Below are 19,572 nucleotides of genomic sequence, written 5' to 3'. Positions count from 1 at the left end.
AAACCATTCTGATTGAGAGATATATTACCATTCCTTCATTGCTGCTGGGTCAACATCCTAGAATTCCTTTCCTTACAGCACTGGGGGTATACCTACACCACAAGGAGTGCAGTAGTTCAAGAAGGAAGCTCACCACCACCACCTTGTGGGCAATTAGGGATGGGTAATAAATGGTGCACTTGCCAGCAAAGCCCACATAAAATTAAAATAAACTTCAGGATACTTTGGCAAAGTTATAAGCAGAGATCACTTCCTGACCATCACTTAGGCCAGTAGAGTTCTCCCGCACATTATCAAGGTCAGAGGCTTAAACACTTAACCAGTGAGGAGGAAGAAAATTGACAGAAATTCTTGAAGCTCACAATGTAGATGATGGTCACAATAGCCACAATTTTATTATAAAGATATATGAAGTTTTATATTCAGTATGAAATAACAATTGATATATTGAATACGGTTTGAAAAACAATGATCTTATATAAATATGTGTTTCTCACTGTACATACATTAGCAGACAGTCAGAAAACAGGCAGATATCAGGCAGATGTTGTATAGGGTCAGTGTGCTGCGTAAATCAGAAAAGATACTCAGACCTAGAACCGTCACTTTTGCAAGTCAATTGTGAATCTATGCTGGATCTCGGGCACAACAGTAGCCTTTGGGATTCAGTATCACGCCGAGCAGATAGGTCATTCCCTCTACTCACTGGCGGTGGTCTATGTGACAGTGTTTCAAATTTCATATAAGAATCTCTGATTAGCTCCTGTTCTGCTGTTTTCCTCCTGTTGCGGTGAACGTTGACTATCACAAACCACAGCATAAAAAGGAGTCCCGCTGTAATAAAACAACCTATAATAACACCAATAACAGTCAACAGAGTTCGATGGCTACTTGTGTTGGGTTTTCCCTCTGTTGAGAAAACTACACATTGTTCTTTTTTAGGTCGGATTCCCTTTAGGCATATGCATGCTGTATATTTTGTATTTGGCCTCAATCCGCCTATTGATATTTTGTTTTTGCTAGGGTCTACGTTGATCTTCTGCACATTCTTCTCACCATATTTTGAATAGAGAACATTTAAGGCAGCGCCACTTCTATAATCTGAAACCTTCCAGCTCACAGAGACCTTCTGGTCCGTCTCACTGATAACTCTCAGGTTTTTGATAACAATGTTTTGCACTGGTGCTGTGGTCGTATTTAAAGAAAAACTTTCTTTCTTGTCCACGTTGGCTTGTTGCGTCACTTTGTTTGAGTTTCCCTCTACTTGCACCTTGGTGAGCTTTCTTTCGTCTGCCACAGGCATAGCTTGGTCAACGGGAGGGACCTTTTTCTTAGACGGTGCCGTGGTAGAGAGAGTGGACAGCGTTACAGTTGTCAAACTTTCCATCTGTTGCTCCATATTTGTTTGGGTAGAATTCTTTTGCTCCGTACTGGGTTTCTTTAAAAGGTTTCTCCTCTGGGGTGGAGCTGTGGTAGCGGCCCCTTCCACAGTGACAGTAGTAGATGCTTCTGATGCCCCTGCCAGATTTTTTGCTTTACATCGATATTCACCAGCATCCTTATGGGAAATTCCTGTCAAGCTTATTATTGACCATCGGATTCCATCTGCTGGTGATTCTTGGATGACTGAAAGAAAAAACATTTTAAAGTAGTAGGAAAATTATTTAGCAGAGAGTAACAATAATAATAAAGAATAACTTTAATTGCTCTTTTCGATCGAAGTATTTTAATACTTTCATCATAATTAAATACAACTGATCTAAAACTGGAAGTATTCTTACTTATTGTCAAACAAATTTTGAAACTTGTCCTCTGCTGTGTTTAATCCACTGAATTTCACATATTAAGACAATTCCAAGCCAGTGATGGTATCACAGAATGAAATAAAAAAATTATGGCAGGCAATGTGAAGACAAAAATATTATGTGCGATTTGGGACCCGAACTTCCTGCCCAAAGTCAACGGACTTTTGGCTGCTCTCCAGATTTTCCGCTCCCACCTGCTACGATGCACGCTGCTAGCAGGAACAGAAAATCCCAGTCGCTGTTGCGTTTGTGGCAGAATAGTTCAGGGGCGAAATTCTCCAAGCCCACGCAGGGTCGGAGAATCGCCCGGGGGCGCCGATAATCCGACTCTCGCCATGTTCAAAATTCTCCCACCCGTCATAAAACGCCGTTCTTCAAATCCCGCCGCCAGCCTCGGAGAACGGCTGGCGCCGGCGGGATGCCGTTGTTTATTGAGGCTTAATTATTCTCGGGCCCGGATGGGCCGAAGTCCCGCCGCTGGGAGGCCTCGCCCGCCGCCGAGGTTTAAACCACCTCTGGAACGGCGGGATCAGCGGCGCGAGCAGGCCCCCGGGGTCCTGGGGGGGCAGGGGGCGATCGAACCCCGGGGTTGCCCCCACGGTGGCCTGGCCCACGATCGGGGCCCCCCGCTCAGACTTCGGGCCAGTGCCCTGGCTGCGCTATCTTGCTCCGCGGCTGCCACGGCCTTCACCATGGCGGAAGTGGAAGAGAACCCCACATCGCGCATGCCGGCGCATGCGCGGACCGGTGAAAGCCTTTTGGCCAGCCCCACTGCCGGGGGTGCCGGTTTTTTAGCCGGTCATCTGGTGCCAACCGCTCCGGCGCGGGGCTGGCCCCCAAAGGTGGGGAGAATTCCCCACCTTTGGGGAGGCGCGACCCCTGAGTGGTTGGCGCCACTCCCCTACTCCGGGACCCTCCGTCACGCCGGGTAGGGGAGAATGCCGCCCCAGAAAGGAACATTTGATCTCGCATATCGTGAGGTTCAAAAGTCATTTAATAGCATTCGTCTCCATAATTTAGCCCATTTCTCAATTTCATATATCCCAGAGAGCAGCACTTTACAGGAAGAAACCATCTTACTGACCCCACCCCAAACCCAACACAGGAACGTAGGTACTAATGTGAGATTTAACAAAGAGGATCACTCCTCATTGAAGGTCCCGCTGGCAGAAACAGCTGATGTGACATGGCATTGATGGGAATAAAGCACTAAAAGTGCTATTGGCGTATCTCACTGGAAATGTCCTGGGCATCTACCCACCTCACAATCCCTGTGGTATTACTGAAAAGAGAGACCTGTTACCGAAGCTTTTCGTCATCACGACAAATGCAAGAATGCCAAATTTCAAATGATCACAACTATTAATATTATGGGACGAAAGGGTGCTGATTGTGTGGCAAGTAGACTCTGATTGGCCAAGTCATTGGCAAGGAGAAAAGAACAGGGAATTATAGACTCCCCAAGCTTCTGGGTAATTCATAAAAACACAAGGCTTGAAAATATGTCATTTGTCTGCAGAGAACAGGTCCCTGTATGTGCATATATATCACTTATAGCAAATGTAAATGAGCCCTGTTATAAGCCTGACAGATTATCTTAAATTGTTTGCTCATGTAGCTGTTAGCGCACTCAGGATTGTTCAGCAAGTCCTGCCCAATCAGAGAATCACATATTACAATAGGCATTTTAATTTGGGTTTTGCAAGTATTTGAGAACAATCTGTACTCTGCCTATTACAAACCGTCAAAGGAACATGTTGTCTTATTCAATCAGCCAATTATTTGGCTGATGGCAGCATCCTATTAGTGGAAAATACCAGAATATCAAATATAGCTACATGGTGGCAGTGTGAACCAGCTTGCTTAATTTGTTGTTCGATTTTTCTGAGGTTCTGCCTACCACACAATTGAACAATATCATGTATGGATTTCAGTGCCAGTGTGATTCTAAGTATGTAGGTCTTGGTGCTGGGGACGCCCTCACCTTCCAACCGAAAATGCCCAGGTAAGGATTGCCTACGAAGTTCAAACTTAATTTGGACAATTGCATTGCAATTGGAACCATCACCAATGTGACTTAAACCCTAAACTTCAGATGGTTCCATCTGTCTTACAATAATAGTTACCCAGGAAAGGTTTGAGGAATTAAAACCACTTCTAACTCTGAGGTAACAATAGTATCAACACCTCACCTCTCAAACCACATAGGACCTCCCCCACCCCCCCACATTCGCATGTGATAATCAGATGGCCTGACCAACTCACTAACCACTCCCCCACTGACCGCCCCCGGACTAGCTCCCCCCCCACACATGATCAACCAATTCCCCCACTAAACACCAACCCCCCACTGACCAACACCTGACTACCCATCCCACCCAATGGACAATCAATTCCCCCGCTGACCACCTCCAACTATCCGACCCCCCCCCACGATCACCCAAACCCCCTTCACAGACCAACCAACATCCCTACTGACCACCACCCCCCCCCCCCCCCCCCCCCCCCCCCCCCCCGCCCACTGACCACCCATATTTAGCTTAGAAATATGGCATGTGCTAATAATAATACAAAATAAAATGTTTCGGTTTTCTTTTCAGCAAAATTCTAATTCTGTACTATCAAGTGACAATCCCAGCGATGTTGTTTGGCCCTTTTCAGTCACTCTTTGCAATCAAACATCTGTCATGGACTTTCAAACCTTTATTGTCTTTTCAAATCCCTCCATGACTTAGCTCTACAGTACCTGTTGTCTATGGCCCAGAATAGTTTCTCTCTTCCCAAAATCTGAATATGTATATTTTGGCGGGATGTTTTGAGGGTGGCCTGCCATTGGCCGGTGGAAGGATCAGATGATCACACCACCGTCAACAGAACCTCCCATTCTATGCACCTCACTCCATCGGAAAACCTGCAGCAGGGATTCACCATCGGGAGGACTGGAAGATCCGCTGGTGTATCTCCTGAACTCAGCCTTCAGCTAACGTGACCTTGCGCTCTGGATTCATCTTAAGTTTCTGTGCCTTGAAACCTCTTTCCTTGCTTTCAAAAGCCGTCTCAAAATTTACTACTGTGACCATTATTGTAGCCACTGCCCTAATGATTATTCACTTCCATTTTGGTATTCTCAAATATCCTGAAAACTTCTTTTGTTTTTTTTTACATGATCAGTTTTCTCGCCAGATCTTGACCCTCTCCGAATAAAATAAAAATGAATGGACTATCGGTGGCGGCCATGGAGTGAGTGGTCCCACATTTGGCAGCTCCCGCTCGAGGCGGTTTTTTCAGTTCTTTTCCCCATTTGCTGGGCGGATGTTTTGAGAATCATAGAATTTACAGTGCAGAAGGAGGCCATTCGGCTCTTTGAAAGAGCACCCTACCCAAGCCTGTGCAAAAGGCATAGAGGTGGTGGAGGAAAGTTAAACCCCATTGGTGGTGTTGGTGGATGGATCCATGGGTCAGAAGTAGGTTGAAATGAAAGGAGCTGTTGGAGCAAGAAATTCTTTGTGCGCCACAGATGAAGATGGCGCAGGGTAAAGGGTCAGCCCCACCAGCCCAGTGGTCAATGGAGCAGCTGGTGGACTTCTTAAATGAGACGTTCAGCTGGCAGAAGAGGGGAGCCCAGGAGGACCTGGCCAAGGTGGTGGAACTGCTCAGAGCGGGGGTCGATTGGGTGGAGCAGAGGCTGGAGACCCAGGGCCATGCGATCCAGCAAGTGGAAGAGGCGGTGGGGGAGCATGAGGAGCAGCTTACCTCAATGGCAGCTGAAATTGGGATGATGCGGGAGACCCAACTTAAGAATCGTGGGGAGGCCAACGGGCATCGAGCAAGCAGATGCTGGCTGATATGTAGCCAAGATGCTGGAGCAGTTGATGGGAGAGGGGGCCTTCGACAGGCCCCTGGAAGTCAACTGGGTGCATAAGGCACTGAGGAGGAAGCCACAGGCGAACGAGTCGCCGAGGACAATAGTGGTGCAGCTCCACCGATTCCTCAACAAAGAGATGATTTTGAGGTGGGCCAGGCAGACGAGGAGGTGGACCTGGGAAGGTAATGAGATCCAGGTGTACCAGGATCTGGGCATGGAACAGGCCAAGAGGAGAGCCAGATTAAATCAAGTGAAGTCTGCTCTCTTTAAGAAAGGGGTGAAATTTAGGGCGCTGTACCCGGCCCACCTCTGGGAGTCATAGAATGACCGAGAGCATTATTCTGGGACACCTGAGGAGGCAGTGGAGTTTTTAAGAGACAATGGACTGGCAGGAGAGGGAGGGCATTGAATTGTGGAGGACGTGTGAGTAGATGTTGGTTTTCCCTGCCATCTCCTTTTTAGTGCCTTTGTTTGATGGTTAGGCGAGAACCTCACTTCTTTGAGATGTTTTGTTGGATTCTGTGGTGGGATGTTTGGGGAACGTGGAGGGTACCGCACATTTTTCTCATTCCATTGTTGTTTGCTCTATGGAGGTTTGTGAGCCAGGGGGAGGCGAATCAGTGGGGGTAGGATGATTGGCACCATGGGCGGGGGCTGCCAGGCCAGCTGGGCGGCAAGTTAATGGGAGCGCAGTGGGGGGTGGGCAGGTGGTTAGTGTAGCAGAGGGGAATGAGGTATTGTTTTGTTTAAGGAGGGGGCTGCTGGCAAAGGTGTGGCTGCTGTGGTGCAGCAAGAAAGGAGCTGGTGACAGTGGACATCCGAGGGTGGGCCTGGAGGGTCGCGTGAGAAGAGCCAGAAGCTGGCCCAAGAAGGGACATGGTTGATCGGCAGGGGAGGGGGCAGGATGTCCCCCCTCCCCCGACCAAACCAGTCACGTGGAATGTAAGAAGGCTGAATTGGCCAGTCAAACGGCCGCGCATGTTCCGCATTTGAGGAGCTTGAAGGCGGACGTGGCCTTTTGCAAAAAACGCACTAAAAGGTTGGGGACCAGACTAGGATAAGGAATGGATGGGTAGGGAAAGTCTTTCATTCTAGATTGGACATGAAGACGCAGAGGGTGGCGGTGCTGAGAAATTAGTGGGTGGCATTTAAGGTGGGGAATTTAGTGGCAGATTCGGGAGGAAGGTTAGTGAGGGTGGGTGGGAAGCTGGAGGGGTTGCCAGCGGTCTTGGTGAATGTCTATGGCCCAAACTAGGCTGATGTGAAGTTCATGAAGCGGGTGCTGGGGAAGATTGCAGATCTGGACACACCAGTTGATTATGGGGGGGAGGGGTGGGGTGGAATTTAACACGGTGATTAAACCAGATTTGGACGGTCGAGTCCGTGGTCGGGGTTGGTGTCGGCGGTGGCGAAGCAGCTGAAGTGGATCATGGAGCGCCTGGTGGGGTGGATGCCTGGAGGTTTGGGAAGCCGATAGCGAAGGAGTTCTCGTACTTCTCCCATGTGCACAGGGTGTACTCGTGGATTGATTATTTTGTGGTGGACAAGACACTGCTGGTGGGGGTGGTCAACTCAGGGTACTCGGCGATTGTGGTTTCAGGCCACGCGCCACATTGAGTGGGCCTGCAAGTGTACCGGGGAGGGGGGTGCAGCACCCACTGGGGCTGCTAGCGAATGAGGACGTGTAAGAATGGGTGAGTGCCGCCTGAATGATAAGGGGCGAGATTTTGGCCGCGACGCTATGGGAGGTGCTCAAGGCAGTGGTCAGGGGGGAGTTCATATTGATCTGGGAGCATAGGGAAAGGCGGAATGAGCAGAGTTTGCAAGGTTGGTGGATGAGATCCAGAGGCAGGGATGTTGAAGCAGAGGCAGAAGCTCCAGAGGGAATTTAGGTTGATGTCCAGGGGGAAGGCAGTGGGGCAGTTATGAAGGGCCAGAAGGGCAGTGTACAAGTACGGGGAAAAGGCAAGTAGGATGTGTGGTGATATGCATCACTGTAGATACACAAGGGGTTAATGTAAATACACGTAGACTAGCTAGACACTTGAGGGAGCACCAGAGACATGACACACAGACATTCATCCAATAGGTCAGTAAGATAGGACACGACCAATGGGCATTCACGATACACACAGAGGTGACACCATCACAGGAGGGCATTACACCAACCCATATAAAAAGGACACAGCACACATGATCTTCCTCTTTCCAGTGGAGACACTCAGTGAGTACACAGGGTTGATTCAACACATCATACCCACCACGTGGATTGTAGCAGGCTGGTTCGTCAGTCTGAGTAGCTATAGAAGGATTAACGGAGAGTCGAATCCAAGTAGGAGAATTGGTAATAGTTCAATAAACGTGTTGAAGCTATCTCCACGTCTGAACCTTCCTTTGTCAGAGTGAACATCAAGGAAGCAGCTTATGCTACGTCAAGAGCATAACAAAACAGGATGCTGGCTCATCAACTTAGGAAACAGGAGGCAGCAAGCAAGATCGGAATGGTGAAGGGTGGGAGGGGAAGAGTGGTTTTGGACCAGTGGGGGTGAATGGGATTTTAGATGAACTTTAAAAGAGGCTCTATGATTCTGCGCCCCCGGCAAGGAGGGGGGAGGGGGGGTGGGGGGGAGAGAGAATGCAGCCATTCCTAAATGGGTAGGAGTTCCCCAAGTTGAAGGAGGATCTGATGGAGGGGCTGGGAGGGCTGGGGGGACCCCATTGGACTGGTGGAGGTGATGGATGGTATGGCCGGAATGCAGGAAGGGAAGGCCCCGGGCCCGGGTGGGTTTCCTGTGGAATTTTATAAGAAGTTTGGGAGGGACCAGGGGCCCCTGTTGGTAAGAGCATATAATGAGGCGAGAGATAAGGGGGAACTCCCTCCTGGTAAAGATCGTGCCCACGCAAATTGAGGTCTTTGTGGTGATAGGGGAAGACCAGACGGGGTGTGTAAAGGGAGGCATCTGGCAGCGAACATCAGGATATTGCTGAATGTGATAATGATGCCCCCAGAGGGGCAGGATGTGGAGGTAGTGGTTGCAATGGTGCAGAGAAGGCGTTCGATCGGGTGCTTTGGAAGCTCTTGGGGGAAGTGTTGGGACGGTTCGGTTTCGAGCAGGGGTTTGTGTACTGGGTCTGTTTGTTGTATAGGGTACCAGTAGTGAGCATTCGGATGAATCGAGTGAGTTTGGGTACTTCAGGCTACACTGTGGGACAAAGCAGGGGTGTCCACTTCTCCCCGTTGCTTTTTGTCTTGACAATAGAGCCACTGGCAATGGCGCTTAGAGCATCAAGAAGTTGGAGAGGGGTAGTGCAGGGGACGGGTGGAGCACAGGGTCTCGCTATATGCGGATGACCTCTTACTTTATATCTCGGACCCACTGGGGAGGTATCGGGGGAATTATGAATATTCTAGAGGAGTTTGGCCGGTTTTCTGGATATAGGTTAAACATGGGGAAGAGTGAGGTCTTCCCGATCGATGCCAGAGGGCAGGAGAGGAGGTTGGTCGAGCTGCCATTTAAGGTGGTGGGGGTGAGCTTCAGATACTTGGGCATCCAGGTGGCACGGGGATGGCGACACAAATTGCATCTGACATGGTTGGTGGAATTCCAAGAAGTGGAATGTGCTCCCGCTATCACTGACAGGGCGGGTGCAGGCAGTGCTCCCGAGGCTGTTGTTTGTTTTTCAGAACCTCCCAATCTTCATCCCAAAAACATTTTTTAGGAAAGTTAATGCTCTGATCTTGGGGTTTGTGTGGGCGGGGAAATCCCCACGGGTAAAGAAGATGTTGTTGGAACTGGGATGCAGGGGGAGGGGGGCTGGGGCGGACTGGCCTTGCCAAGTATAGTAAATTATTATTGGGCAACAAATATTGTGATGGTAAGGAGGTGGGTAGTGGGGGAGGGGTCAGCGTGGGAGCAGATGGAGGCAGCCTCTTGCAGGGACATGAATTATGGGGCATTATTGACGGTGGGAATAAAGTGGTTAAAATGGAGAAGGCAGGAGGGGAGGAAGGAAAAGACAGGAAGGTTGGGTCGTTCAGGTAGTTATTTATTTATTATGAGGTTTTTGTTTGTTCTTACTCTTGTGTTGGTTTGTGTTTAATGTATATACACATGCCTTAATAAAAATATATATTTTTAAAATGAGTGGCCGGGGTTTGCGCCATCGCTCTGATGGACAGGGCCTGGTAGAGCAGGCAACGCCAACTTCAGAGATATCGGGGCACCATCTTTAAAGGGTGCCTGATTAGCACTGAAGGGAAACCCTCCTCCTGCTTCCCCCCTGAACAATCCCCCTCACCACCATCACAGACGTATCAACAGCGTTTCCACCCCACAGTGCCGCTCCCACTCATGCCTGCAAAGTTAGGATTACTTTCCTTGGAGAAGAGAAGACCGAGAGGAGACTTCTTAGATGTATTCAACATCATGAGGGCTCTGGATAGAGTGGATAGGGAGAAACTGTAGCTATTCGTGAAAGGATTGAGGCCAAGGACATAGTTTTAAATGTTTTTTTACAAAAGTAGAAGCACATGAGGAAAAACCTATTCATGCTAGGTCTGGAATGCACTGCCGGAGAGAGAGGTGGAGGCAGATTCAACTAAAGCAATCAAAAGGGAATTGGGCTGTTATCTGCAAAGGAAGGATGCGCAAGGTCAGAGGGAGAGGGTGGGAGAATGATACATTCGGGCAGCCGGTGCCGACATGATGGGCCAAATGGCCTCCTTCCGCATGGTAACATATGTGATTCTGAGTGTCTAATTATATGTTTTCAGCCGATAAAGTAAGATGTTTGTGAAGTTTGGCCAGAGGGTTTTGTAAAGCAAGGATCAGATAGGACTTAACATATGAGAGGACGGGCATTAATTAGAGTTTTATTTTACTCTTGTTTTAGGGTGTTTATCTTACTACGTTGCAAATTTAATTTTAATCTTTTAATCTCCCAAACTGTCCGCCACCAGGCATCAAGAAGAATTATTCTTATGCTTCTTCTCACACTCTGTGAATCAGCATTAAGGTGAAATAAATGTAAGAGGATCTATTGTTGACCTTCTGTCTGATCTTCCAATTCTGGAGTTGCCTAGCTTCTTTTCATCCCATTGAAGTTTGGAAATTCAGAAGAATCTGCATCCATAACCTTAAAGGATTTTACAGATTCATCTCCTTCTTAAATCACAGATTCACCCCCTTCTTAAATCACAGATTCATCTCCTGGGCTGATTTAGCTCACTGGGCTAAATCGCTGGCTTTTAAAGCCGACCAAGCAGGTCAGCAGCACGGTTCGATTCCCATACCAGCCTCCCCAGACAGGCGCCGGAATGTGGCGACTAGAGGCTTTTCACAGTAACTTCATTGAAGCCTACTCGTGACAATAAGCGATTTTCGTTTTGTTTCGTTTCTTAAATCACAGATTCATCTCCTTCTTAAATCTGGCTTCTTGTACAACCCCTCTTCTTTCACCTCACTGTCGGAAATAGTGTCTTCAGCCATCTGGAACCTAAGATCCAAAGTTCCCAATCTAAATTCTTCTGCCTCTCCATCTCCCTCTCATTTAAGTTGCTCCTATAAACTTCCCTTTTTGACCAGGCATTTAGTCACTGGCCCTAATGCCTTCTTATTTGATCCGGTGTCAATTGTTTTCTGTCTACCACCCTGTGAAGAACCTCAAGACATTTTTCTATGTTAGAAGTGTGAACAAATGCAAGCTCCTGGTCATTTTGGTTTGAAAGTTCTGCGCCAACGTTTATAATGTCACCCCACCTCCAACTTCACTTTTCTAAGCAACATTTTAATCTTTTGAACTTCCCAAGCTATTTACCACCAGCCATCAAGAAGGCAAACAGAAAAATAACTCCACCAATACTACTTTGAATCAGCAATTTCCAAGCCTATGGCCATATTTTAGGGAATTCCAACGTTTGAACCTGTTTTTTTGCCTCTGCCACGGCATTGAAACAGCTATCAAAGTTAAAAATTCTATTCTATACTTCTCAAGCTGCCTGCAACCTTTGGCATGGTTGACCACACCATTCTCCAGAATGCTCCTCCTCCATTTTATAGCTGTGTCGGGGTTGCACACGAAGCCAGATTTATAGGTAAACTACTCACTTGGCACCAATCTTATCTATCCAGTCATATCAGGAGATTCACCTTCCTTGGCTTATCTTCCTATATTGCTACCTCTAGAGTTCTCCAAGGATCTATCCTTGCCCCCCTCCTATTTCTCATCTAAATGTTGCTGCTTGGCGACTTCATCCGAAAACACATCAGATTCCACACGTATGCAGACAACACCCAACTCCACCTCACCACTCTCAACCCTCCACTGTCTCTGGGTTTCCACACTGTTTGTCCAACATGCAGCCATAGAAATGCAGAAATGTCCACCAAAAAAATATTGTGAAGACTGAAACCATTGTCTTCAGTTCTCGCCACATACTCTTTTCTTCACTCAATCACTCAATCTAGTCACTTTCTGAGATTGAACCAAACAATTCACAAATTTGGCATCCTATTTGACCTTCAGATGTGTTTCCAGCTCTATCATCAAGACCACCTACTTCCATTTCCACAGCATCGTGCATCCCCACCGCTGTCTCTATTCACTCGCTGCTGAATCTCTCATCCCATTTTGTTACCTCTGGACTTGATCATTCCTGGCTAACCTCCAATCTTCCATCTTCCATAAACTTGAGCTCATCCAAAACTCTGCTGTCCATATCCTAACTCACACCAAATCTCATTCTCTCATCACCCACCTGCTCACCAACCTATATTGCCCCATCCACACCTCAGTTTTAAACTAATCATATCAGATATCAAATCCCTCCATGGCTTGTCCCTACCTACCTCTGTAATATCTTCTATTTCTATAACCTCCAGGATCTCTGTGCTCCTCCAATTCTGGGCTTTTGAGCATTCTTGATTTTCATTGGCCCGTCTTTGGTGGCTGTGACTTCAACTGCCTGGGCTATAAAAACTGGAAATCACTCTCTAATGCCTTGTCACACCTTTACCTCTATCTTCTTTGAAGATGTTCTTTAAAATCTATCTCTTTGACTATGTGTCCTACTATCCCCTCATGTGGTTCGGTGTCACATTCTGTTTGTGCCTTGGGATGTTTTACTATATCAAAGACACTCGACGGGATACTCCATCCTGCCGCGCCACATTTCTACCTCACCCCACCGGCGGGATGTTCCATTACGCTGGCTGGTCAATGGGGTTTCCCATTGTGGGGCAGTCCCACGCCAGCGGGAAACCCCCGGGCAGCCAGCAAAATGGAGAATCCCACCCACTATGTGAATCCAAATTGTTGTTGGACGAATTACCTGTATGGTTAACTGGTAAGCCATCTTCCCTGAACCAGACCAGCAATGGCGTCGGAAATCCTGTCGAATCACAGCGGAGCAAGACGTTACTTCCAACTGGTGATGTTATTTTGGTTGCTGAAGTCATAACTGTTGGTCTGAGGCACTGTTCAAGTTCAACTCTCTGGAATAAAACACCTGCAATATTATCAGGTGCGCTACATGTCAGTAGAGCGTCCATGAGAATAACTGGCGTTTCTTCTGATTTAGAAAGTTCAATTAACTTTGAAATCCTACAGTCACAGAACCATGGGTTGTCTTGGAAACCTAAGGAAGAGAAAGGTGTTGAAGACCATTGCTTTTTTTTGAAAATAAATAAAATGATCGCAGGCATTTTCTTCGCGGTCTACAAAATCTTTGTTTCGTGAGGCATTCACATCAATATTTACTCAAACCAAAATTTGTTACGAAAATGCATCCTGTCTGTGCATGCAGATGTACTATCACCTTTCTCAAAATTTCAGACATATAAACACACCAATTAGTAGGCCATTCAGCCCCTCGAGCCTGTCCCTCCATTCAATAAAGTTGGGGCTGATTTGATTGGGCCTCAACTCCACTTAACATCCTACCCCCCTGTAACCTTTGACTCCCTTGCTAATCAAGAATCTATCTGTGCCAGCACAATATTAGGAGCAGGAGTAGGACTGCTCATTTAAAAAAATTAGGCTGCCCAATTAAAAAGTTCACTTGTTCCATTTGGCTATCGAATGTAATTAATCTCTGAAACTGTACAGGATGAACCGACAATGATATTTTGCAATTGAATGCTTTCTTCATTCCATAGGAACAGCCCGGCAAATACACCCTTGACTGAGTTTCACCTAGGTTTAATATTACAGCAATAATGATCGATATGATGGGGTGAAAATGTGTCACCCCGCTACATTCTGATGTCTCTGTGGCAGGTTTGGGTTGCACTTTAGGTCAGGGTCAGATTGGCCATATCCTGGCTTACAATGAGATATCAATGGGGTTTTGTAAGGAGCAGAGCTTCCACCTGCAGTAAGCAAGGTCAAAAGGGTCAGACCTGAGGTTGCAGATACCCACCACAATGAGTTCCTATTTCCTCAGTTATTCAGTAGCCTGTGACGGCTATTACAAGGAGTGATATCAGCTGTCAAATGGCAGATATAGGCTCCACCATGTTGGGTTCATGGCTTGGACCCATGAAAAGCAAAATGTTTTATTTAAGTTCAGCCTCTTTACATAGGAACCAATATGGGCTTTGTTTCTGAGGGGAAGGGAGCAGGTGTTACCATATAGCCCCCTTTCAGAGACCAACAGGGGGCAGCACGGTGGCGCAGTGGGTTAGCCCTGCAGCCTCACGGCGCTGAGGTCCCAGGTTCGTTCCTGGCTCTGGGTCACTGTCCGTGTGGAGTTTGCACGTTCTCCTCGTGTTTGCGTGGGTTTCGCCCCCACATTTCCAAAGATGTGCAGGGTAGGTGGATTGGCCACTCTAAATTGCCCCTTAATTGGAAAAAATTAATTGGGTACTCTAAATTAAAAAAATATATATATATTTTCAGAGACCAACATCAGACACTCATTCAGCAACCTCTACAGAAGGCAGCTATTTGAGTAATGCCCTTTATAAAACAGTAAGAAGTCTTACAACACCAGGTTAAAGTCCAACATGTTTGTTTCAAACACTAGCTTTCGGAGCACTGCTCCTTCCTCAGGTGAATTCACCTGAGGAAGGAGCTGCGCTCCGAAAGCTATTGTTTGAAACAAACCTGTTGGACTTTAACCTGGTGTTGTAAGACTTCTTACTGTGCTCACCCCAGTCCAATGCCGGCATCTCCACATCATGGCTTTATAAAACAGGCAGCTTCTCCCCCTACTGAGAATGAATTTAAGGATAGATGAAGGCTGAGATTTCCACCTAACAATATGATTTGCAAATTAGGAAACAGAAGCAAGAGCTATAATAGCACTTCAGAGGCTGGGAATTATGTGGCAAGTAACTCACTTCCTGACTCCCAAAGCCTGCCCACTAACTACTAAAACAAATCAGGAGTGCTATGGAATACTGTCCATTGCCTGGATGAGTGCAGCACCAAGAACACTCAAGAAGCTGAACACCAGCCAGCATGATGGGCATGCCTTACATCGCCTTAAAAATCATTCACTCCTTCCATCACCAATGCACAGTGTCAGCAGTGTGTTCAATATAATCGATGCACTGTAGCAACCCACCAGGACTCCTTCGACAGCACCTTCCAAATTCCCAATCTGTACCTCCTCAAAAGATGTGGCTAGCAGATACATGGGAGCATCACCGCCTGCAAGTTCCCCTCCAAGCCACTCATCATCCTGACTCAGAACTCTCTCGCCATTCCTTCAGTGTCGCTGGGTCACAATTCTGGAACTCCCACCCCAACAGATGTACCTATACCACATGGCCCTCAATGTTTACGAAGGAGGTTCATCACCACCTTCTCAACTAGGGATGGGCAATAAATGTTGGCCTATATCCACATCTCACATCCTGTGAAAGAATAAATTTGATAAAAACGCAGCCAATAATAGACTGGGATTATGCAGAAAGCGTGACCATGAGTTGGAAGTGCAAGTAGGTAAGTCACAAATAATCAGTAGCTAGGTGAAATGCCCAATATTCGGATCCACCATATACCCAGCCTTTCCAAAAAAGCAACAGCCTTCAAGCAAATAGTGGTGGCAGCAATACAGAGCTAAGTATTCACTTAGGGCTTTGTTTCAATAATTATTTGACAGAACTCAAAAAGAAAACCATATTTGCATTTATATAGTGCCTTTCATGACGACAGGGCATAACAAAGTACCTTTGAAGTGTAGATATTTTTGTAATGACGAACCCAATTGCACACAGTGAACTTCCGCACATGCTAATGTGATAATGGCTAGAAATCTACATACATAGACATAGAATATACAGTGCAGAAAAAGGCCATTTGGTCCATCTAGTCTGCACCAACCCACTTAAGCCCTCACTTCCACCCAATCCTCGTAACCCAATAACCCCTCCTATCCATTTTGATCACGAAGGGCAATTTATCATGTCCAATCCACCTAACCTGCACATCTTTGGACTGTGGGAGGAAACCAGAGCACCCGGAGGAAACCCACGCAGACACGGTGAGAACGTGCAGACTCCTCACAGACAGTGACCCAGCGGGGAATCGAACCTGGGACCCTGGCGCTGTGAAGCCACAGTGCTACCCACTTATGCTGCCCTTTGTGCTACCGTGCTGCCCGGTGAAAAAAAATCTGTGTCATTTTTATTGAGAGATAGATATTTGGCAGCACACCAGGGATAATTCACTTACTGTTCTTCAAAATAGTGCCAAGGGATCATTCACATCCAACCGAGGGCAGATGGAGCGTTTAAAGTTTCATCCAAAACACTGAGAACAGCCTTTTCCGAACAACAGGCTTAATCCCTCGTCCAAAACCTTCTGACTGAGAGGCAAGAGTCCTACCAACTGAGTTACCTTTTGTAACCTAATATAACTTTCAGATACATCTTTTCCTCATATCCCAGATCATTAATACTAGGTATCAATCCTGTAACTGTTCTTTGCTCTGTCTCCAAAAGTTAAACAATTTCTTTGTGTCTCAGTTCACATTGTTTCTCCAGGATTTCCATCAATCACTGATTTACAGCAAGAATTTGGAACAATCGTTGTGAAAATTTCAGGCAATGGTCGTGTTTCCTTTTAATGATTTATTCCAATACATTACACAATATAGAACATAAGACCATAAGAAACAAGATTTAGAGTAGGCAGCAGGGTAGCACAAGTGGATAGCACTGTGGCTTCACAGCGCCAGGGTCCTAGGTTCGATTCCCCTCTGAGTCACTGTCTGTGTGGCGTCTGCACGTTCTCCCCGTGTCTGTGTGGGTTCCCTCTGGGTGCTCCGGTTTCTCCTGCAGTCCAAAGGCGTGCAGGTTAGGTGGATTGGCCATGCTAAATTGCCCTTAGTGTCCAAAATGGTTTGGAGGGGTTCTTGGGTTATGGGGATAGGGTGGAAGTGAGGGCTCAAGTGGGTTGGTGCAAACTCAATGGACCGAATGGCCTCCTTTTGCACTGTATGTTCTATGTTTGGCCCTTTGAGCCTGCTCTGCCAATCAACAAGACCTCAGCCAATCTTCGACCTCAATTCCAGTTTCCCACACTATCCCGTAGAACCATAGAATTCCAAAAGTGCAGAAGGATGCCATTTGGCCCATTAAGTCTATATAGACGCTCTGAAAGAGCACCGTAATTAGACCCCTGCCCTATCCTCATAATCACACCTAACCTGCACTTTTTTGTGACACCAAGGGGCAATTTCGCATGGGCAATCCACCTAACCTGCACATCTTTGGACTGAGGGAGGAAACCGGAGCACCCGGAGTACCCAGAGGAAACCTACGCAATCATGGGGAGAGCGCGAAAACTCCACGTAGAGAGTAGCGCAAGGCCAAAATTGAACCCGGGTCCCTGGCGCTGGGAGACCCCATAACCTTTAATTCCCTGCCCTCCTGCCTTGAATGCACCTAATGGGCAGGATTCTTCTGTCCCCATGCTGGGCGTTTCTTGAACGCGCACTGTTTACTGGTGGCAGAATTCTCTCTTCCCGCAGCCTGTCAATGGATTTCCCATTGAAGCTCCCACATCGCTGGGAAACCCGCAAGCAGGGGTGTACTGCCAGCAGGAATAGAGAATCCCAATAGCTGGAGAATTATGGCCAATGACTGAGAATCCACAGCTCTCTAAGGTAGAAAATTGGAAAGATTCACAACCTTTTATGTGAAGAAATTTCTTCTCATCTAAATACTAAATAGCTGACCCCTTTTTCTGAGACTGTGAAAGTGACCTAATGTTTTAAGTTCAGGGGAAACATTTTCTCTGAATATACTCTGTCAAGCCCCATTTTATATGTTTCTCACGTCCAGAGAATACTGGCCTAGTCTACACAATCTCTCCTCTTGAGGAAAAGCCTCATTCTAGGAACCAGTCTGGTGAACCTTCATAATTTCCCTCTGGGGTACGTCTTTAGGGATGAACATACCAAAATTGAGCACACAGCTCCAGTTGTGGCTTAACCATTGCCTCAAATGTGGTACGGTTTCTTTACTCTTAGGGCTGGATTTTACAGCCTTTCGCAGTCCCCCCCCCATTGACTGTTTTTGGCGTGATGGGGGCGACATGTAAAATATGTTGGGTGGCTTGCCCACTGCCTTCACACCCAGCACCCAACCCAGTCCTCATATTTCAGAGTGGGAGAAGAAGAGTGTGGCAACCCACCTATCCTTAGGCTTATTGAGGGCCTTTAATAAGCCCCTCAACGATCCGCCACTGCCATAATACGCTGAACAGTGGCATGTGGATGAGAGAGACAAGCACAGTTTGAACAAATTTGTGGAAAAGGCAGGAAGGAAGGCTGGGTACATCATTCTGGGAGTGCCCTGTGAATATCGGTGGTATTCCTCCAAGATGTCACCCCCTTTTGTGCCTCCCCACTTGGCCTCTAAAACCAAACCCTGAACTCCCTCGCCACCCCCCTTCCAAGGATAGTAGATCCCTTCCTGCTGGAAAGGTCCAAATTCCACCTGGGTCTAGATGTCATCAACAATCGCAACAGGCCTCCTTAAAGTCCCAGCAGCAGCTACTACTGAGATCTGGAGCTGCTGGGATGGTTAGAGCTTCCGGTCAATCAGAATCCCCCTCAGGTACTCCAGGCTGGCCCCGGCATGTTATGACTGTGGGACAGCCTACGTCAGTCAGTTTAGCATCGACTTTTCTTCCGGGTAGTATGTCACCCTCCACCTTTAAAACCAGCCCTTATACTCCAATACCTTCGTAACAAAATACTGACATACCATTTGCCTTCCAAGTTCCCTCGGAATGCAAATGTTTCCCACTAGCTCACCATTCAAAAAATATACTGTTTTATTTTTCCAATCAAGGTGGAAATTTGACATTTTTTCACATTGGCCTGGATTTTCCAGTTCCCCCCATGTCAGGAGCCATCATGTGCAGGAATGGAAGATTTGGAGAGGCAACCAAAAGTCCATTGACTTTCGTCAGGACTGGAACATCCAAGCCATTGTAATCCATCTGCCATGTTCTTGCCCACTTACTCAATCTACCTGGAAGGGCAGCATGGCTGTGCAGTGATTAGCACTGCTGCCTCACAGCACCTGGTTTCAATTCCAGCCTAGGGTCTGTCTGTGTGGAGTTTAAGCATTTTCCCCGTGTCTGAGTGGGTTTTCGCTGGGGTGCTCTGGTTTCAAATTCACAGTTCACAGTTGTTTAGGTTAAATGGACTATACTGAATGGCACTTTAGTTGTTCGAAGCTTGGGGTCATAGGAATAGGACAGGAGAGTGGGCCTAGATTTTCCAGTGGCAGCCATGAGCTGATCGGTCGCACACAAGGTGGCTCCTGCTTGGAGCGTTAGGTTTAGACCCTTTCTACTCCGTTAATGGGCGCTTTATTGGGAAAAATGCAGGATAATTGGAGGGTGTCAGTTTCTCCTCCATAACGGTACAGTACCTGGCAG

At 47.1% G+C, this 19,572-nt stretch overlaps 1 protein-coding gene across 1 annotated transcript in view; it reads right to left on the bottom strand.

Moving 5' to 3' along the window:
• Nucleotides 1-370: 370 nt before the first annotated feature.
• LOC119963290 (leucine-rich repeat, immunoglobulin-like domain and transmembrane domain-containing protein 3) overlaps nt 371-19,572 on the bottom strand; it is a 36,671-nt gene continuing 17,469 nt past the window's right edge. The window contains exons 3-4 of the mRNA XM_038792154.1: nt 13,001-13,306; nt 371-1,626 (exon numbers count right to left, since the gene is read on the bottom strand). Coding sequence (XP_038648082.1) covers nt 575-1,626; nt 13,001-13,306 — 1,358 coding nt within the window. The 3' untranslated portion in view covers nt 371-574. The remainder of the gene's footprint in view (nt 1,627-13,000; nt 13,307-19,572) is intronic.

Source organism: Scyliorhinus canicula, chromosome 3 (assembly GCF_902713615.1).
Source record: "Scyliorhinus canicula chromosome 3, sScyCan1.1, whole genome shotgun sequence".
NCBI classification, from domain to species: domain Eukaryota; kingdom Metazoa; phylum Chordata; class Chondrichthyes; order Carcharhiniformes; family Scyliorhinidae; genus Scyliorhinus; species Scyliorhinus canicula.
The sequence above is the reverse complement of the archived record's forward strand: the minus strand, read 5'-3'. Positions and strand labels throughout refer to the sequence as shown.